Raw genomic sequence first — 21,326 nt, 5'->3', positions numbered from 1 at the left:
GGAAGAAGATGTCGGGGATCGTGGAGCAGCGGCGATGACGGCGTGAGTATGAGAGACGGAGTGAGAGAAGGGGTCGTATGTGGAGTGAAAGAGTGAGTGGAGATGGTGAAAGGTGAGAGGAGTGTGTGTTGAGGGTTAAGATGGCAAGAGGTGTGATGCTATCGCATCCTCCCAATACGATAGCATCGGGCCATAATCTAGTCTTCTAATAACAGGGGTTGAGTTGCTCACAGTATTTATCACTCTTAGGGTGCAGTCAGACGGCCGTATAACACTGACAATGATCGAATCGCAGTGCTCGGACTGGCCGGCGGCTCCAAGTGTGACAGCATGCATTTCTATGGGAGCTGTCACACTCGGGTCAGGAGAGCCGCCGGCCACTCCGAGCATTGCGATGCAATCATCATCCGTATTATATGGCCGTCTGACTGCACCCTAACACAGAGTAGGATTCACACTACTTGTACACCACCATTTACAGTAATGGGGGCCCATGTCCCTGATTTTAATGAAATGGTGGTCACACATGCACACTACCTCTCCAAATTAAAAAGATGGCCAAGTACAGAAGTACAGCTCATTTGGCAGTTTCATAGACTTTGAGTAGAGTGGTAGTGTACATGTGTGAACGCTGCTCATATCAGGGAACAGGGGACCTCTTTGTGGTCCCGAGTAGTTGAATCCTCCACAGTCATACATTTATCACCAGTCCTATTGTGGGTAGGTGATACATTTTGTTCATTGGGCAAATTGGGAACCCTTTTGAGAACTAGAAGCTCCAAATATGCTGATATAAAATAATATATATGGTGCTTAGAGGTTGTCTCTTTTCACCCCATAATTAGCCCAATCAATACTAGCCCTTGTGTGTGGATAGCGCCATTGTTAGATCGTGTAATGTATTTGTTACCTTTTCCAGGATTTCAAAGCTCGGATATGTCATATGGAGGAAAATATTACTAAAGAACACCAAGAAGTGCTCTTGGCATTTGAAAAATCAAAAAATATGCATCTTGATCAGCAAAATGAACTCCTGAAACAGATGGAACATGTAAGATAAATTATAATGTATTGTCAAAGTTAGGGGTAAACACTTTAAGAAATTAGAAGGCTAAAAATTGCCTGCCACTATCAAATAAAGCACTTATCCTATCAGCTTCCATACAAAAGAAAGAGCCATCAATTCCCAGTAACACCCAATGAGACCCTGTTCTTTATGATGCAAATTCAAGTGAATAAAAGGTGGATCTGCAGTACCCAGCCGCGACCACTATCATTTTGATGGAGCTGCTGAGTTTTGGCATTATTCAATAACTTCTGGCCACCGCCAGGAACAGCTGATCGTCAGGGGTACCAGTTGCCGCATCCCCCACCGATGACATGTTGATTGTCATCAACTGAAAAGTGGTGGCCAACCTCTTTAATGACATAGGCGGTGTGCTTATGGTCGTAATCCTGCTGCATAATAAATTTGGAGTCAGACACCTCCCTGTGATGGTATTGCATGATAGATGAATATAGTACATAGCACGGTATAAGTTTCTGCCCAGCCTTGCTTCTGCAGAGGCTTCCGGTGTGTTATGTTTCTCAGTGGCTTCATTGGGATGGGGACACAGGAGACTATGGGTGTACGCTTCTGCCGCTAAGAAGAAAAGTTGGCTCCTCCTCAGCAGGTCTTCTGCTAATTATTGCAGATTTCGTGTGTGCGCTAGACTTTACAGTAAACCAATAACTATGTACCATGGGTAATTCAGTCTAATCTTCAGTGATTTCCTATTTCACCCCCTAAAGCTCAAATGTCAGCTGGAGATGAAGAACTTGGAAGTGACTGAACAAGAATTTACTATCCATTCACTCCAAGAAGACGCAGCATCAAAGCAACAGCAGCTGGAGTCTCTGGATAACAAGCTGATGGAAGCAAAGAAGGTATAGTCCCTATTCAGTTTAAGGCCGGGATCACACATGCGAGAAACAAGGCCGAGTCTCGCATGTTAATACCCGGCACTGCCGCCGGCCCTCAGATCGGAGCGTGTGACCGCATAGCAATACATGGAGCCACACATCCGCTCCCGAGTGCCGGGTATTAACATGCGAGACTCGCCGTGTTTCTCGCATGTGTGATCCCGGCCTAACAGTGTGACCCCAGTTTGAGGTTCCTGGTCTGAAGAACGGTTCTTTTGACCTTCTTGGTTATGTTTTATTTACTCTTCCTTCACGTGCTGATAATCCAGGAAATGTCCCATTTACATTATTTCTAATAATGCTGAATTAAAGGAATTTTAGTGTATATTGAATAGATCCAGTTCTGATGCTTGTGGCAGTAACCGTTCACGGCATCGGATCAGTTTAAAGTATTTTCATTTGCTCTTTTGTCTTTTCTGTTTTTTGTTTTAATCATGTTTTATGCATAGGATTTTGAACGTCACAGAACAGGTGCAGCTGACAGAATGAAAGTACTTGAGAACCATTTAGAGATTGAAGCTCTGAAGGTGAGCTACAAGTGAACCATAGAACGTAGTTTACACTATACATGTGCGCTGTGTGACTTGCTGCTCCTTGTGGCAACACTAACGTTCCAGCAAGCTTATTCCATGTTATATTTTGTCTTTTTTTATTTTAATTTCCAGGTTAAACAGCTGGAATCCGCTTTAGCAGTTTGTAAGGAAGAACTGGGAATATATTTACAGAAGCTGGAAGATAACAGAGAAAGTTTTGAAAATCAGACAAAGAAAAGGTCAGAAGAGGTGAGTATCATGAAATGATTGACAGCTTGGAGATCTACAATCGCTGCCATGACTGGGTTGCAATCATGACTAGCAGCTTTTTGGGATAAGCTCTTTATAGTATTTTTCCTCTGAAACACTCCAGTGTGTACTTGGAATCGTGCAGTCAGGTTCTGATATATGCTGCCGACAGTTTGGGCAGTGTGAATCAGGTGACATGTTCCCTTTAACTATACTCTCAATAAGAGTTTAAAAGGGGTTGTCCACTTAGACAACCCCTTCTTGATCCAAATGTTTGGCCCCCATAAAATAATAAAGCTTCTACTCGCCTCCTGTGCCATCGCTATTCCCGCGGTGTCGGCACTCGCTCTCCTGGGGCTCCCGCGCTGTTGTTGTGCCATGTTACCCTGGCGCTCAATCAGCGCTGGCGTCACTGTCTCTGCCTTCAGACAATTCGAACATGAAGAGGAAGTCCAGGCTGCAGCTGATCTGACTTCCTTTTCATGTTCGATTTGACATGTATCCAAAAATGATATCTATAAAAAAAAAATTCATTTTAGTGCACAAAAATCCATCTACAGAAAAATTATAAATGTTCCGAGTCTCAGAAAATGGGGACAAAAAAAATTGTTTTAAGTTAATTCTGAATAATTTTTTTACAACTACTAAAATGGTTAAAAAAAAAAAAAAAACAACGGACATGAAGAATCCTATTGCCAGGTAAATAGAAAGGGTCTTCAGTGCTTGCACAAATATGGGTTTTTTCTTACAACAGCTGATCGGCAGGCGTGTCAAGAGTTGTACATCGCACCAATCCGATATTGATGGCTTATCCCAGTACTAGGCCATCAGTATCAGGTCAGTCATTGTAATAGTGAGAGGAAGTGCCAGTCTATTGTGAGGCTCAGTGATGGCTTACAACCCAGTGCTTTCTCCGCCAATTACTGTACTATCTTCTTAAAGAGAGCTTGATCCGTGCTGTACTGATCTCTGTATATTTGAGTACTTCAGGCTTGTCTAAGATGAACAGTGTGGCATTTTCACAGTTAATCATTGTACATTCACTTTGTCTATAAAGGTTCAGTGCTTACAAAAAGAAATTAAATTAAGAAGCCAAAGCCTTCATGACACCACCGACGAGAATGTGCGTCTACAGCAAACCCTGCAACAGCAGCAGCATATGTTACAGCAGGCAACTACTCGGATTGGGGATCTGGAAGACGTGCAGGCAGAGCTGGAGAAACAGGTGCTAGATATGTTTGAACTTTAACTTTTTGTCTAACTTATTTTTCATGCACCATCTGCTTTCATAGAATTGAATAAAATAAGTTATTTTTATATTGATGTGTTAAGTTTTATTGTTTAACTCCTCCAGCAATACTAAATTGTCACCAATAGTCAGTTTTATAGTTAAAGGTACTGCACACTAATACACATGCACTTAAGGGTTGGCCCCATTTTAAGTATTGTCACCCTTAGGGTATGTGCACACGTTGCGGATTTGGCCCTGCAGATCGGCCCTACAGATCCGCTGCCGTTTTCCAAGGGATGTACAGTACCATGTTATCCTATGGAAAACAAATACAGCTGTGCACATGCTGCTGAAAAAAACGCGCGGAAACGCAGCAGTTTATTTTCCGCAGCATGTCAATTCTCTGTGCGGATTCCGCAGCATTTTTACACCTATTCTATTCTAGGAATTCGCAGGTGTAAAAACGCAGGCTAAATCCGCAGGTAAAACGTAGGCATTTTGACCTGCGGATTCTGCAGACGAATCCGCAACGTATGCACATACCCTAAAGGGAGGCAAAAAAGAAAATGCCAAACTGAGCTTTTGCTCATCCTCCCAGGTTACAGCAGTGCCTCTCACCGCTGCTCCCATGATTGTGTACAGGCTGCAGCCCTGATGTCTTGTCTGCAGTGCTACAGTGAATCATTTAGCTCAGTGGCTATTGCCATCTACATTGTCAAGTTAGTAAGCTCATTGATTGGCTGCAGCGCTGTTTTTACTGCTGCAGCCTGTATCCAATGTCTGTAGCAGTAGCGGGAGACAGCGTCGGACCCAAGGAGGCTGAGTAAAAGCTCAATTTGTTTTTGTTTGGGTTTTTTTTCCCTCCTTAAGCTTTAAGACCAATAATCTTTGAAAGTGGAGAACCCTTTTACATGTAAGAGTAAAGTGGGAATTGGTATCAGCGTAATAAAACGGGAAGAGATTATGCATAGTGCAACAAGAAAAAAGGAGAAAGTGACCCTGAAAATAAATCTAAGTGTATAACACATCTAGTAGTCAAAATTATACATCCTTACCTTGGTCAAAAAACCACGTATACCATATACAATAATTGCAGCTGCCCCAGTTGTGCGTAACAAGTAGAAAGTGCAATGCCAACAGACAATACAGCATATGTTGCTGTGACGCATATCTTTCCAGGCATGCCCCCCGATCAGCTGTTATCACCTCTGGCAGCGGTCGTATGTAAACCTTGTATTTAGTGGCCGCTGCTGTATACTGCATATCGGCCTCTATATAACTGAAGCAGTGGAACTTTTTATTAGTACCCCAACTCTTTTTTGTACAGACTAGCACTGATTTGATTGAATCCCCGAAATATTGCATCTCATAATTTATCTGCAATACCAGTGTGTGTTTTGGATATACTTGCACCAAATGAACTTCATGAACTGCTAACCAATAACTCCTGTAATATTTTTTTCATAGTTTCTTTAAGGTAAAATTAGTGCTTAACCTAGTAACATTATTCTGACAATATATGTATGTAATATAGCAGAATAAATCTAGTATAGTGTCCTCATTAAAGCTTACACTTTTACCGTAGGTCTCTAAATTAGAATTTGAACTTGAGAAACAAAGATCATCTTCCCTAGTAGATCTGAAAGCCGCAGAGGAGAAGCTTCAGGTTGCTAATAAGGAGTTGTCTCGCAAAACTCATCAAGTGCATGAGTTCAGTGAGACGGTTAGGTAAGTACAAAGTACATGCACTATTACCTCCGTAGGTGCAGAAAGTTACAACAGATGCTGTAACTATACAGTGAACACATGAATATAAATTGTGTGCAGTGTAGCGAACCATGCAATAGAAAGGAGCAAACATTAGGGTTAATCAGTCCAAAGTATTTTTCTTTATGGTCCCCACTTAGTAAAACTGCAAACAATGGTGATAGAATCGCAATATTTTTTTTTTTTTATTAAAGCATTTAGGTTTTTCAAGACTTGCCGATTTTACTCTGTCGCCTTATTGGGGGACACAGAACCGTGGGTGTTATGCTGCTGTCCACTAGGAGGCGACACTATGCATAATCTGAAAAAGATTAACTTTGGCTCCTCCTCTGCAGTATACACCCCTGGGCGGCGTCAGCCTTCTCCAGTTTTTGCTTAGTGTCGCAAGGAGGCACACCTTTTTTCTTTTTTTCCTTTCGTCGGAACAGATGAAGAAAAGTGGGTCTCCAGCGAGACTCCCGGCATGGCTCCTTCCTTGGCCCCCTTTTTAGGGGTGCCCAGTTGAAGTGGAGATGGCGGTTCCCCATGTCGTTCCTTCCCCAGTCCCTCGGGTACTGGTCCGGAGTTGAGACCCCCCCTCCTTCCCCAACCCCCTTCAGGGTCTGGGTTGAGGCAAGGATGAAGACCCCCTGACGGTGACAGACGCACCCTCCCTAATCCCCCGCAGGGGGCATTAGGCTGAGACGCCGCAGGTAGGGTCGGAGTACAGACAGCATTCTGCACCAGGGACCCCAGACCAGCTGTGGGATCCTGCTGGGGCCGGGGGAGGGTGCAGGCAGACGTGGCACAGCAGAGACAGGGCTTTCTGCGCCCCTGCCTCTGCAGCAGCAGTGGCTCCATGGCGCTCCAGGGACCCCCCACACAGGAACCGCTAGCCCTGCTGCCCCCACCGCTAGCCAGTCGCCCATTCCGGGGGGGTCCGGTGCAAATCCGACCCCCTCCCGGACTACCGCGCCGCTCTGGAGCCCTCCTGGGCATCAGGCCTCTAATTTAGACCGCGACTTCGGCCTAGCCGAAGCCGCCGCCTTTTCCCCGGCCCGCCCCCTCGGATGACGAAAATGACACTGCGGTGTCATAGAAGGGGCGGATCGAGGCAGGAAGGGCGCGCTTTTACATGGCCCAGCGCGCCCTTTTCCAGCTCTCCGCCCCCTTCCCTCTCCACCTCAGAATCCGGTGGCCATCTTGCTGCACCTGGAGGAAGGCAGCACAGAGTCTCCGGGGGGCACAGGACGTGGGGCTTATCAGCGCTGGACCTAAGGGGAGCACCGGTGGGGTAAGATCACAGCTGGGTTCTTTGTACTCGGCTGTGAATTCCTATAACCTATAGCGCTCTCCTACTCCTTTTTCCTCTGCGTAGATACCCCTGTAGGGCCTCTATTAATCAGCCTAGGTACTATGTCGGGCTCAAAGAAAAGAACCAGGCAAGACTGCTTTTATGCAGTCTGCGCAGCCTGCAAGGTCACTCTCCCCAGCGGCAGCACGTATCCTCACTGCCGGGACTGTACCCAAAAAACCGGAGCAGAACCCCAAGAAGTCCCTACCAACGCTTCTGCGACCGCTACTGCGCCGGAATGGGCAACTCCGATGTCGCAGTCTATGACACAGTCTATAGATAACCTGACCTCCACATTACTGCAGGCTCTGCAGGGTCATGTCTCGGCTATGAACGTTACCCAGCAAAGGGACGTCCGGTCTCATGATCAGGATGCTTCCGACAGTTCGAGGCGTAAGCAGATCCACAGGTTGCGTTCAGCTGCGTCCTCACATAGCAATAGGTCTTCCCCCTCCAGGGAAAGACACAGTGGCCTCAGGTCACCGAGGCCGTCCCCTGATAGAGAAGGACAATGCGGATCTCCACAACGATCCCAGACCACGGGAAACCTCCGCTCTAGTTCGCCCGCTAGGGAGCTCCTAAGCGATGCGCAGGACTCAGAGGGCATATGTGACTCCAATTCAGATAACGAAACAGAGAACGCTTTGCTCCCTTGTCCCCCTAGCAATACCGTGATAGTTGAGGATATCGTCTCTTCCATCCTTCGGGTGCTGGACATTTCAGATCCAACCCCGGAAGCACCAGAACACAAGATTTCCTTTGAAAGTGTTCAGAAACACCCGGAATTTCAAAAAATCCTTTCTAAGCATTTTTCGCAGCCTGAGAAAAAATTCGCCAATCGCAAGTATTTGGAAGCAAAATACCCCTTTCCACAGAAAGACACCAAGGATTGGACAGATCCGCCTGAAGTGGACCCTCCAGTCTCTAGGCTGGCAGCACAAACGCTTCTCTCGCTGCCGGACAGTTCAACCCTCAAGGACACGGCAGACAGACCAGTCGAACGCATGGCTCGTTCAATCTTTGAAGAGGCAGGTGCCTCTTTGGCTCCCGCATTTGCTTCAGTTTGGGCAGCCAAGGCCATCATGGCTTGGGCTGCTCTATTGCAAAAGGGCCTTCAAGCTTCAAATCCTCAGCTGGCGGACCAGGCGGTGCAAATTGCAGTGGTGGCAGATTACATGGTCCTTGCAGCGTTGGACTCTGCAAGAGGAATAGTGGGAATAGCATCAAACGCCATTGCAATCCGGCGTATTCTCTGGCTAAGAGAATGGAAAGCGGATGCGGCCTCAAAAAAGTCCCTAACAAATCTCCCGTACTTCAGTGGCCGTCTTTTCGGTGAAAAGCTGGATACAATGATATCCAATGCTACCGGGGGCAAAAGTACTTCCCTCCCTCAACTAAGACCAAAACGCACGTTTAAAAGGCGTAATCAATCTCGTTTCCGATCCTTTAGGAATTCTTCGGGCTGGTCCGTCTCACACCCAGCACAAAACCGTAATCGTTCCCCCCGCAGGGACAACACACGTGCAGCACAGAGGCGGGACAGGAACTGGCAATCAAAGGCAAGCCAGGCAAAACCTAAAGGAGGAAAACCTCAGACTTTTCCCTCGTCCTGACTCATGCCCTCTGGAAGACACCCCACTTGTAGGCGGACGACTGCTACTCTTTCAGCAGGTCTGGCTGCCTATTACAGAAGACAAGTGGGTCAAGGAAATAGTGTCTTCAGGATACAAAATCGAGTTTACTACCAGCCCACCGCACAGGTTTTTTCCCTCTGTCCCTCCAAAATCCCCGCTCAAAGCTCAGGTCTTCCGTCAAGCGGTTTCTTCCCTCCTGCGAGCAGGAGTCATAGTGCCAGTCCCAGCAGAAGAGCGCTTCCGAGGGTTCTACTCCAACCTGTTCGTGGTGCCCAAGAAGGGAGGCAGCGTCCGACCCATACTAGACCTCAAGCAACTCAACAAGTACGTTCGAGTTCGTCACTTCCGCATGGAATCCCTCCGGTCAATCGTTGCGTCTATGGAAAAAGGAGAATATCTTGCCTCCATAGACATACAGGACGCATACCTGCATATACCGATTGCTCCCGCCCATCAGAGGTTTCTCAGATTCGCAATCAACCAAGACCATTACCAGTTTGTGGCCCTCCCGTTCGGTCTGGCCACGGCCCCCAGAACATTTACAAAGGTCATGGCAGCTACCATGGATGTTCTGCACTCCAGAGGCATAGTAGTCGTTCCATACCTGGACGACCTTCTCATCAAGGCCCCCACCCTCAAGGACTGCGAGGTCAACGTCTCGATCACGATCGACACTCTGAAGCGCCTGGGATGGTTAGTCAATTTACGGAAGTCCTCGACTACCCCGAGTCAGTCTCTGACCTTCCTGGGGATGCTATTCGACACCTCCAAGGGTCTGGTGATCCTCCCCAGGGACAAGGCACTGGCTCTCCGTCTGGGAGTTCACACACTCCTCCGCAAGTCCCCCAGATCTCTCCGGTATGCCATGAGAGTACTTGGCAGGATGGCAGCAGCAATGGAGGCGGTACCATTTGCCCAGTTTCACCTCAGACCCCTTCAACTGGCCATCCTCAAGTCCTGGGACAGGAATCCGTTCTCCCTCGACAGGGAGTTCCGGTTATCAGCAAACACCAGGAGGTCCCTGCACTGGTGGCTCAAGCCAACCTCGCTTGCAAGGGGAAAATCCTTTCTCTCCGGTCAAGGGAAGGTTTTGACCACCGACGCAAGCCTTATGGGTTGGGGCGCGGTGCACCTACATCACAGAGCGCAAGGCAGGTGGTCACCAAGGGAATCGACCATGCCCATCAACATCCTGGAAATTCGGGCCATCTTCCTGGCGTTGCAAGCCTTCCATCACTTGCTGGCAGACTCATATCAGAGTACAGTCGGACAATGCCACGGCAGTGGCATACGTGAACCATCAAGGCGGCACCCGCAGCATCCACGCGATGACCGAAGTAACGCGTATCCTACAATGGGCGGAGGATGCAAGGTCGGTACTCTCCGCAGTCCACATTCCGGGTGTGGACAACTGGGAAGCCGACTATCTCAGCTGACAAGGAATGGCCTCGGGGGAATGGTCTCTCCATCCCGAAGTCTTCGGTCAGATCTGTCATCGTTGGGGGACCCCGGACGTGGATCTGATGGCATCCCATCTCAATGCCAAGGTTCCCAATTTCATGGCCGGGACGCGCGATTCGCGATCGCTCGGAGCAGATGCCCTGGTTCAGGACTGGACCCAGTTCCAGCTTCTGTACATTTTTCCACCCCTCCCCCTGATCTCCAGAGTCCTGAGGAAGATCAAACAAGAGGGTGTTCCCACCATTCTGATCGCTCCAGACTGGCCCAGGCGTACATGGTACGCCGACGTCGTGCAACTCACAGCAGACGCTCCCTGGCGTCTCCCCACACGTCCCGACCTCCTGTCACAAGGCCAGTTCTTCCACCAGAACTCAGGGGCTCTCAATTTGACGGCGTGGCCATTGAGACCTGGGTTTTGACCCAAGCAGGTTTTTCACCGGACGTCGTTAAAACCATGATCAGGGCTCGAAAGCCAACTTCAGCCAGGATTTACTATCGTACCTGGAAGGTTTTCTTCACATGTTGCGACTCTCGTGGGCAGATTCCTCTTCCCTATTCTCTTCCAAAGGTCCTCGGGTTCCTTCAGTCAGGCCTGGACGCCGGGCTATCCCTGGGCTCGCTGAAGAGCCAGGTGTCAGCGCTTTCAGTGCTCTTTCAGAGGCGTATTGCTAACAAGCTGCAAGTGAAGACTTTTCTCCAAGGGGTTTCCCGATTGGTTCCCCCCTACAAACGTCCGTTGGAGACGTGGGACCTCAACCTGGTCTTGACAGCACTATAGTCGCCTCCTTGTGAACCCCTTAGGGTGGTCTCACTCCGCTTTCTATCACAGAAAGTGGTTTTCCTGGTGGCAATCACCTTGCTACGCAGGGTGTCTGAACTTTCAGCTCTTTCCTGCAGACAACCCTTCCTGGTTTTTCATCAGGACAAGGTGGTTCTCCGTACAGTACCATCCTTCCTTCCGAAGGTCGTGTCCAGCTTCCACCTCAATGAGGAAATATCACTACCGTCTCTTTGCCCGGCTCCCGTTCATAGGGTAGAGAAGGCTCTGCATACGCTTGACCTTGTCAGGGCATTGCGTATTTACGTGTCTAGGACTGCTCCCTTCTGGAAGTCTGATTCACTTTTCCTTCTTCCAGAAGGCGTTCGCAAGGGCCTACCGGCTTCCAAGGCCACCCTTGCTAGGTGGATCAAGTCCACCATTCAAGAGGTTTACCGCCTCAACAATTCTCCCCTTCCGGCCGGTATCACGGCACACTCTACGCGGGCGGTAGGGGCCTCTTGGGCCATTCGGCATCAAGCCTCAGCACATCAAGTGTGTAAGGCAGCCACTTGGACTAGCCTGCACACATTTACAAAACACTACAGAGTGCATACCCAGTCCTCAGCGGATGCGAGCCTGGGTAGACGGGTCCTGCAGGCAGCAGTACCCCAAGTTTAGGGGACTGTCAGCACAATATTCGTCCACTGCTTCCCACCCAGGGACTGCTTTAGGACGTCCCACGGTTCTGTGTCCCCCAATAAGGCGACAGAGTAAAGGAGATTTTTGTGTACTCACCGTAAAATCTCTTTCTCTTAGCCTTTAATTGGGGACACAGCTCCCACCCTGTAGCCCTTGCGGGCCGTTGTTACGGTTGGGTTCTCATATTGTTGTTTGAGCCTGTTTATAGTAGCCTTTTTTTACAGGCATGGTTATGTTTCTGGTATATTCCTCCTAATGCTTTTGCACAAAACTGGAGAATGCTGACGCCGTCCAGGGGTGTATACTGCAGAGGAGGAGCCAAAGTTAATCTTTTTCAGATTATGCATAGTGTCGCCTCCTAGTGGACAGCAGCATAACACCCACGGTTCTGTGTCCCCCAATTAAAGGCTAAGAGAAGGAGATTTTACGGTGAGTACACAAAAATCTCCTTTTCGTTTTTCTGCTTTCAGTTTTCCCTCTTTCTTCCTTGATGCAAAACTTTTTTATTTGTCGGTCTTGTTTTTTGTTGGACGAGTTGTAGTTTTGAATGACATTTATCACTTGAACATATAATGTACTGAATGTTCTATAATGTAAAGTGCTGCGGAATATGTTGGCGCTATAGAAATAAAATAATAATTATTATTATTTACTGAAAATCGGGATAAAATTCCAAGTTGGGTGAAATGTTGAAAAACAAAAAAGCAATTCCAACATTGTGTGTGTTTTATTTTATTTATTTATTTATTTTTTTTTGGGGGGGGACCTGTTCAATGTCCAGTGAAAATGACCCGGCAATTTGATTCTAGTCAGGTGTCAAATGAATTGGACCTTTGCAAAGAAAAGCTGAGCCAAGCAGAGAGACAGCTGGTGACAGCTACTACTGATGTGGCATCGAAGAGCGACAAATTGAGTCAATTGGAGTTGATGTTCCAGAGAATAGAAATTGATCTGAGTGATAAAACCCAACTTGGTAAGACGTGAATTTCCTTGGATATTACCAGAAAGATTGTAAAGTATTGGCATACTACTATGCATGTACTATGTATGCATGGCTAGAAGTAGCTGTACATCCCCTAGTAACATAAACTATTTGGAATCTTTTTTTTTTTTTTTTTTTTTTTATGAATGTAAGAACAATGCTTCTTCTTTAAAAGCAGACCAATATTCCCTTATTCTCCTAAACTCGGCTCGTCCAAGAGTGCATGTGTTTTCAGCAGGGAGAAGAAAGTAAACCCCTGCAAAACATTTATGACAGCTGTTACTCTGTCGCCTTATTGGGGGACACAGAACCGTGGGTGTTATGCTGCTGTCCACTAGTAGGCGACACTATGCATAATCTGAAAAAGATTAACTTTGGCTCCTCCTCTGCAGTATACACCCCTGGTCGGCTTCAGCCTTCTCCAGTTTTTGCTTAGTGTCGCAAGGAGGCACACCTAAGATTTTTTTCTCTCTTCCGTTTTTTTCCGGACCCCAGCCCAGCTGCGGGCTCCTGTTTGGACCGGGGGAGGTGCAGGCAGGCATGGCACTTGTCAGAGACAGGGCTCCCGGCACCCCTGTCTCTGCGGCAGCACCAGCTGCATAGCGCCTCAAAGGGACCCCCCACAGGGCCCAGGTGGCGCTCATGTCCCCACCGCTAGCCTACCGTTCAATCCAGGGGGGTCTGGTTGGAATCCGACCCTCCCCCGGACAACCGCGCCGTCCTGGAGCCCTTGTGGGCATGAGCTATCAAATTTAGGCCGCGGCTTCGGCCTAACCGAAGTCGCCGCCTTATTCCCGCCCCCCGGCCCTCCCCCCGATGACGAAAAATGACACTACAGTGTCATAGAAGGGGCGGATCGAGACAGGAAGGGTGCGCTTTTACATAGCTCCGCGCCCCCTTTTCAGCTCTCCGCCCCCTTCCCCCTCCACCTCAGAATCCGGTGGCCATCTTGCTGCACCTGAAGAAACTGAAGGCAGCACAGCAGTCTCTGGGGGGCACAAGAGGATTTACCAGCGCTGGACCTAGGGGGAGCACCGATGGGGTAAGATCACAGCTGGGTCCTTTGTACTCAGCTGTGAGTTCCTGTAACCTATAACGCTCCCCTACCCCTCCTTTCCTCTGCGTAGATACCCCTGTAGGGCCTCTGCGAATAGTTACTATGTCGGGCTCAAAAAAGGACCAGGCAAGACTGCTTTTGCGCAGTCTGCACAGCCTGCAAGGCCACTCTCCCCAGCGGCAGCACGTACCCGCACTGCTGGGACTGTACCCAAAGAACAGCAACGCTTCTGCGGCCGCTACTGCGCCAGAATGGGCGACTCAGATGTCGCAGTCTATAACAAAGTCTATAGATAACCTGACCTCCTCACTACTGCAGGCTCTGCAGGGTCATGTCTCGACTATGAACGTTACCCAGCAAAGGGACGTCCGGTATCAGGAACAGGCCGCTTACGACAGTTCGAGACGTAAGCGGACCCACAGGTCGCGTTCATCTGCGTCCTCACATAGCACTAGGTCGTCCCCCTCCAGGGAGAGACAGTGGCTACAGGTCACCGAGACCGTCCCCTGATACAGAGAGACAATGTGGATCTCCACAACGATCCCAGACCACACAAGACTCAGAGGGCATATGTGACTCCAACTCAGATAACGAAACAAGGAACGCTCTGCTCCCTTGTCCCCCTAACAATGCTGCGCAGGTTGAGGATATAATCTCTTCCATCCTTCGGGTGCTAGACTTTTCTGATCCAACCCCTGAAGTACCAGAACACAAGATTTCCTTTGAAAGTGTTCAGAAACCATCTGAGGTCTTTCTTGATCACCCGGAATTTCAAAAAAAAAAAAAAAAAAACTTTCTAAGCATTTTTCGCAGCCTGAGAAAACGCCAATCGCAAATACTTGAAAGCAAAGTACCCCTTCCCACAGAAGGACACTAAGGATTGGACAGATCCGCCTAAAGTGGATCCTCCAGTCTCTAGGCTGACAGCACAAACGCTTCTCTCGCTGCCTGACAGCTCAACCCTCAAGGACGCAGCAGACAGACAGGTAGAACGCATGGCTCGTTCAATCTTCGAGGCGGCAGGTGCCTCTTTAGCTCCTGCATTTGCTTCAGTTTGGGCAGACAAGGCCATTATGGCCTGGGCTGATCTATTACAACAGGGCCTCCAAGCTTCAAATCCTCAGCTGGCGGACCAGGCGGTGCAAATTGCAGTAGTGACAGATTACATGGTCCATGCAGCGTTGGATTCTGCAAGAGGGGTAGCGGAAATAGCATCAAATGCCATCACAATCCGGCATATTCTCTGGCTAAGACAATGGAAGGCGGATGCGGCCTTAAAAAAGTCCCTAACAAATCTCCCGTACTTCAGGGGCCGTCCTTTCGGTGGAAAGCTGGATACAATGATATCCAATGCTACCGGGGGTAAAAGTACTTCCCTCCCTCAGCTGAAACCAAAACGCACGTTTAAAAGACGTAATCAATCTCGTTTCCGTTCCTTTCGGAATTCTTCAGGCTAGTCATAACAGTTCCCCTCTCAGGGACAACACACAGGCGGCACAGAGGCCGGACAGAAACTGGCAGTCAAAGGAAAGCCAGGCAAAATCCAAGGGAGGGAAAGCTCAGACTTTTCATTCATCATTACTCATCCCCTCCGGAAAACACCCCACTTGTCGGCGGACGACTGCTACTCTTTCAGCAGGTCTGGCTGCCTATTACAGTAGACAGGTGGGTCAAGGAAATAGTGTCTTCAGGATACAAAATCGAGTTTACTACCAGCCCACCACACAGGTTTTTTCTCTGTTCCTCCAAAACCTCCACTCAAAGCTCGAGCCTTCCATCAAGCGGTTTCATCCCTCCTGCAAGCAGGAGTCATAATACCGGTTCCAGCAGACGAGCGCTTACGAGGGTTCTACTCCAACCTGTTTGTGGTGCCCAAAAAGGGAGGCAGCGTCCGACCCATACTAGACCTCAAGCAACTGAATAAGTATGTTCGAGTTCGTCACCTTCGCATGGAATCCCTCCGGTCAATCGTTGCGTCCATGGAGGAAGGAGAATATCTCGCCTCCATAGACATACAGGACGCATACCTGCATATACCGATTGCTTCGCCCATCAGAGATTTCTCAAACTCGCAATCAACCAAGACCATTACCAGTTTGTGGCCCTCCCGTTTGGTCTCGCCACGGCTCCCAGAACATTTACAAAGGACATGGCAGCTACCATGGACGTTCTGCACTCCAGAGGCATAGTAGTCGTTCCATACCTGGACGACCTCCTCATCAAGGCCCCCACCTTCAAGGACTGCGAGGTCAAAGTCTCAATCACGATCGACACTGGGATGGTTAGTCAATTTACAGAAGTCCTCGACTACCCCAAGTCAGTCTCTGACCTTCCTGGGGATGCTATTTGACATCTCCAGGGGTCTGGTGATCCTCCCCAGGGACAAGGCACTGGCCCTCAGTTTGGGACTTCACACTCTCCTCCGCGGTTTCCCCCGATCTCTCCGGTATGCCATGAGCGGACTGGGCAGGATGGCAGCGGCAATGGAGGCGGTACCATTTGCCCAGATTCACCTCAGACCCCATCCTCAAGTCCTGGGACAGGAATCTGTTCTCCCTCAAGAGAGAGTTCCGGTTATCAGCGAAAACCAGGAGGTTCCTGCACTGGTGGCTCCAGCCAACCTCGCTTGCAATGGGAAAATCCTTTTCTCTCCGGTCACTGAAAGGTTTTGACCACCGGCGCAAGCCTTTCAGGTTGGAGCGCGGTACACCTACATCACAGAGCGCAAGGCAAGTGGTCACCAATGGAAGTGACCATGCCCATCAACATCTTGGAAATTCGGGCCATCTTCCTGGCATTGAAAGCCTTCCATCACTTGCTAGCAGACTCTCATATCAGAGTGCAGTCGGACAATGCCACGGCGGTGGCATACGTGAACCATCAAGGCGGCACCCGCAGCATCCAGGCGATGAACGAAGTAACACGTATCCTACACTGGGCGGAGGATGCGAGGTCGGTACTCTCTGCGGTCCACATTCTGGGTGTGGACAACTAGGAAGCCGACTATCTCAGCCGTCAAGGAATGGACTCGGGGGAGTGGTCTCTCCATCCCGAAGTTTTCCATCAGATCTGCCATCGTTGGGGGACCCCGGACGTGGTTCTGATGGCATCCCATCTCAATGCCAAAGTTCCCAATTTCATGGCCAGGACGCGCGATCCGCAGTCGCTCGGAGCAGATGCCCTGGTTCAGGACTGGACCCAGTTCCAGCTTCTGTACATTTTTCCACCCCTTCCCCTGATTTCCAGAGTCCTGAGGAAGATCAAACAAGAGGGTGTTCCCCACCATCCTATTCGCTCCAGACTGGCCCAGGCGTACATGGTACCCCGACGTAGTGCAACTCACAGCAGACGCTCCCTGGCGTCTCCCCACACGTCCCGAACTTCTGTCACAAGGCCTGTTCTTCCACCAGAAATCAGGGGCTCTCAATCTGACGGCGTGGCCATTGAGACCTGGTTTTTGAACCAAGCAGGTTTTTTCATCGGACGTTGTTAAAACCATGATCAGGGCTCGAAAGCCAACTTCAGCCAAAACTTACTATCGTACCTGGAAGGCTTTCTTCACATGGTGCGAATTTCGTGGGCACATCCCACTCCCCTATTCTCTTCCAAAGGTCCTCGGTTTCCTTCAGTCAGGCCTGGACGCCGGGCTATCCCTGGGCTCGCTTAAGAGCCAGGTGTCAGCGCTTTCAGTGCTCTTTCAGAGGCATTTTGCTAACAATCCGCAAGTGAAGACTTTTCTCCAAGGGGTTTCTCGATTGGTTCCCCCCTACAAACATCCGTCGGAGACGTGGGACCTCAACCTGGTCTTGACAGCACTACAGTCACCTCCTCTTGAACCCCTAAAGGAGGTCTCACTCCGCTTTCTATCACAGGAAGTGGTTTTTCCTGGTGGCAATCACCTCGCTACGCAGGGTGTCCGAACTTTCAGCTCTTTCCTGCAGACAACCCTTCCTGGTTTTTCATCAGGACAAGGTGGTTCTCCGTACAGTGCCAACCTTCCTTCCAAAGGTTGTGTCCACCTTCCACCTCAATGAGAAAATCTCATTACCATCTCTTTGCCCGGTTCCCGTTCATAGAGTGGAGAAGGCTCTGCGTACGCTAGACTTTGTCAGGGCATTGCGTATTTACGTGTCTAGGACTGCTCCCTTCCGGAAGTCTAATTCACTTTTCCTTCTTCCAGAAGGCGTTCGCAAGGGCCTACCGGCTTTCAACGCCACCCTTGCTAGGTGGATCAAGTCCACCATTCAAGAAGCTTACCGCCTTAACAATTCTGCTCTTCCGGCCGGTATCACGGCTCACTCTACGCGGGCGGTAGGGGCCTCTTGGGCCATTCAGCATCAAGCCTCGGCACATCAAGTGTGTAAGACAGCCACTTGGACTAGCCTGCACACATTTACAAAACACTACAGAGTGCATACCCAGTCCTCAGTGTATGCGAGCCTGGGTAGACGGGTCCTGCAGGCGGCAGTACCCCAAATTTAGGGAACTGTCAGTACAATATTCGTCCACTGCTTCCCACCCAGGGACTGCTTTGGGACGTCCCACGGTTCTGTGTCCCCCAATAAGGCGACAGAGTAAAGGAGATTTTTGTGTACTCACCGTAAAATCTCTTTCTCTTAGCCTTTAATTGGGGGACACAGCTCCCACCCTGTTGCCCTTGCGGGCCGTTGTTACGTTTGGGTTCTCATATTGTTTGAGCTGGGTTCTCATATTGTTTGAGCTCATTTATGGTAGCCTTCTTACAGGCATGGTTATGTTTCTGGTATATTCCTCCTAATGCTTTTGCACAAAACTGGAGAAGGCTGACGCCGTCCAGGGGTGTATACTGCAGAGGAGGAGCCAAAGTTAATCTTTTTCAGATTATGCATAGTGTCGCCTCCTAGTGGACAGCAGCATAACACCCACGGTTCTGTGTCCCCCAAATAAAGGCTAAGAGAAAGAGATTTTACGGTGAGTACACAATAATCTCCTTTTATCTCCAGGGAGAACAAAGGATCAGTCCTTGAAATTGAACATGTCTGATCCTTTTCTTTCCTGACATTCTCTATGCACCTCTTACATGTTAGTTTGTCCCATCAAAAAATGCCTTTGGGGAGGCATTCTGCATATGGCTGAGCTTTACTAAAGAAACTTTAAAAGGGTTTTCCTGCAAACAAAGAACATTTTTAATTAATAGATCTTGGAATAAAAATAATTTCCACAATTGGATGTGTTAAAAAAAAAAAAAAAATGTTCCTGTGCTGAGATAATCTTATAAATGTGCCCCTGCTGTGTACTGTGTAATGGCCGTGTCTGACCGTACAAGAACATGCTCTGATCATACCACAGCTCCTGGGCAGGGGAGGAAGGAAGACGATACAGACAGGACAACATGAAATCACAGCTGCTGCTTTCTGTGAGGCAAAAAATGTTTTTGAACAGGACGTGAAGTGTTTTATCTCACAGAAAGCAGCAGCTGTGATCCCATGCTGTTCTGTCTGTACTCTGTCTTTTGCGCCCTTCCCTACAAATTAGATGTGGTATATGCCTACTGTCTTCCTACATGGTCGGACAAGACCATTACACAGCACAAAGCTGGGGCACATTTATAAGATTATCTCAGCACAGGAAAAAAAAATGTTTACACATTCAATTGTGTAACTTATTTTTATTCCAAGATCTATTGATTAAAATGTTCTTTGTTCATGAGAAAACCCCTTTTAATGCTGCAGCCCTACAAGTGCATTCTGAAACTGCTCCAGATCATACAGTAGGGTACACGTTACAGACCCTAAAAATATTTTTTTGTTTATAATTATTTTCAGCGTAGAGGACTATGTGACTAGCGTTCACTTGACATCTGGGTCAATATATAAAAAAGGGACACGGCAGCACTTTGTAAGGACCAAGATATATGCTAACATGAGACCTAAACTACATTGTCGCTGAATAAAATGTACTTACAAAAAAATGAAGGTTCTTAGCGCATAAATTGGCCAATTCATGTGTTCCCCATCAGCCACGGCAAAATGACACTTCTCCGAATGGTTCTACCCTCCTAAACATCCTGATTTTTGTTTTTTGCAATCTGTGTCAATATAATATTTTCTTTCAGTGGCTTTGCTACAAGAAAGAGTAACCATCGCTGAGAGTGAGCTAATCAGAAAAGGAGAACTAGAACTGGAATGGAAGAACAACATAAAACATGTGGAGGAGCTACAAGAGACACTCACAAAGACTCACCTATCGGTGGAGGAGAAAGACCTGATCATACAGGCACTTAGAGAAGAATTAAGGTGAGTGTGTGAACCTCTCTAACTGCTTATACTAAATTTATGTATTATTATTATTATACATTATCTATACTTGTATTAGAAATGAATTTGCAGGCGCCTGGTCCAGCGGCCATGTTCGTTTTCCGTGGCTGTCAGCCGGAATCCACAGCTCCTCTTCAAAGACCTAAAATATAAATCTATAACCATGATCCATCAGAGCTAGTTACTTGCCGTCCTGCCTTCAGTAATACAGGAAAGTGAGATAACGGCACACTGTTTCTTGTATTACTTTAATGGTCATGCTCATCCAGCAGTTTTTATGTAGTTTCTCATAACCATATTCAAAAATGTTGTGATAATTTTATAGATCATTTTTAACTTTAGTGATTTACCTAGTAAATTGCAGTGTTCAGCTTTTCATCCTAAATCTGCCTGATATATTCTGTATCGCCACTTCATTTTTCTAAGGCATTCCGGACATTTTTTTTTTCAATTTGACAATCTTGCTGACAGGTTTTTTATGTGTTACGGTATGCACATTGGCAATGGCTAAGTGCCCTTTTTTTTTTTCCTGTGTGTTATTGTAAATTACAGAACATGCAAATCAGGGATGGAAGAAAGAGACCATGAGCTGCTTGACATGGACCAGGCCCTGAAAGACCGGAACTGGGAGCTAAAACAAAGAGCAGCACAAGTTAGTATTAGAAAATAATTTCACATGTGTCATCATCCTCCCCCTATAAACGTATATATGAAACTACCATTGTGATTAAAGATGAGCAGATCAATTTTCTGTGTATCGAGTTCCAGTCTAATGTCCTGAAATTCACGGTTTGACTTAATAGTTGAGATTCTATTTCCGGTATCGGAGAGCAGGCAAACGTCATTTTGTATTCCCGTGAGGGCTTCTCCATAATTCCCGGCAGCTATGACATCTAGCGGATTATCATGAATTGTACAGTGGTGGTCAGTCTCTGGGCCATTACAGATCAGATCTCTTTTTCTATTTACTTTTCTCACTATCATTCTCATTCTTTCTGTCTCTTTCTCTATCATTCTCTCTTTTTTCCTTTTTACTGTCTCTCTCCCTTTCTTTCTCTCTATCACTCTCTATCCTTTTCATTTTATTTCTCTCTCTTTTTCTCTCCTTGCTCTCTATCTTTTTTTTTCTCTCTCTCTCACTTTCTCTCAGCTCAGCCAAGTTCTGCTGAGTTTTCGGAGAGAGCCGATGGCAGGCTCCAGTGATGGCAGCATATCTTGGGAAAATTTAACAGGCCGAATCCTTCTCATCTCTTAACATCATGAATGAGGAGGCCGCAATACATATTAGGCAGTAACCCAATTTCTGTGGGCTCGTAACACTTTAGTCTGTGTATGGAGGTCTTTAGGATACACTGTGAATAT

At 47.9% G+C, this 21,326-nt stretch overlaps 1 protein-coding gene across 3 annotated transcripts in view; it reads left to right on the top strand.

Moving 5' to 3' along the window:
• CCDC18 (coiled-coil domain containing 18) overlaps nucleotides 1–21,326 on the top strand; it is a 91,072-nt gene that overhangs the window by 47,626 nt on the left and 22,120 nt on the right. For all 3 annotated transcript variants that reach the window (XR_012231425.1, XM_073571435.1, XM_073571436.1), the window contains exons 14-22: nucleotides 920–1,051; nucleotides 1,792–1,926; nucleotides 2,412–2,489; nucleotides 2,628–2,744; nucleotides 3,802–3,969; nucleotides 5,561–5,703; nucleotides 12,439–12,602; nucleotides 19,763–19,943; nucleotides 20,517–20,616. Coding sequence is in view for 2 of the 3 variants with exons in the window: in XM_073571435.1 (XP_073427536.1) it covers nucleotides 920–1,051; nucleotides 1,792–1,926; nucleotides 2,412–2,489; nucleotides 2,628–2,744; nucleotides 3,802–3,969; nucleotides 5,561–5,703; nucleotides 12,439–12,602; nucleotides 19,763–19,943; nucleotides 20,517–20,616 (1,218 nt within the window). In the remaining variant the exon portion in view is untranslated. The remainder of the gene's footprint in view (nucleotides 1–919; nucleotides 1,052–1,791; nucleotides 1,927–2,411; nucleotides 2,490–2,627; nucleotides 2,745–3,801; nucleotides 3,970–5,560; nucleotides 5,704–12,438; nucleotides 12,603–19,762; nucleotides 19,944–20,516; nucleotides 20,617–21,326) is intronic.

Source organism: Dendrobates tinctorius, unplaced genomic scaffold, assembly GCF_039654945.1.
Source record: "Dendrobates tinctorius isolate UK_male_01 unplaced genomic scaffold, ASM3965494v1 ptg000029l, whole genome shotgun sequence".
Lineage (NCBI taxonomy): Eukaryota > Metazoa > Chordata > Amphibia > Anura > Dendrobatidae > Dendrobates > Dendrobates tinctorius.
This window is presented reverse-complemented; position numbering and strand designations above follow the sequence as displayed.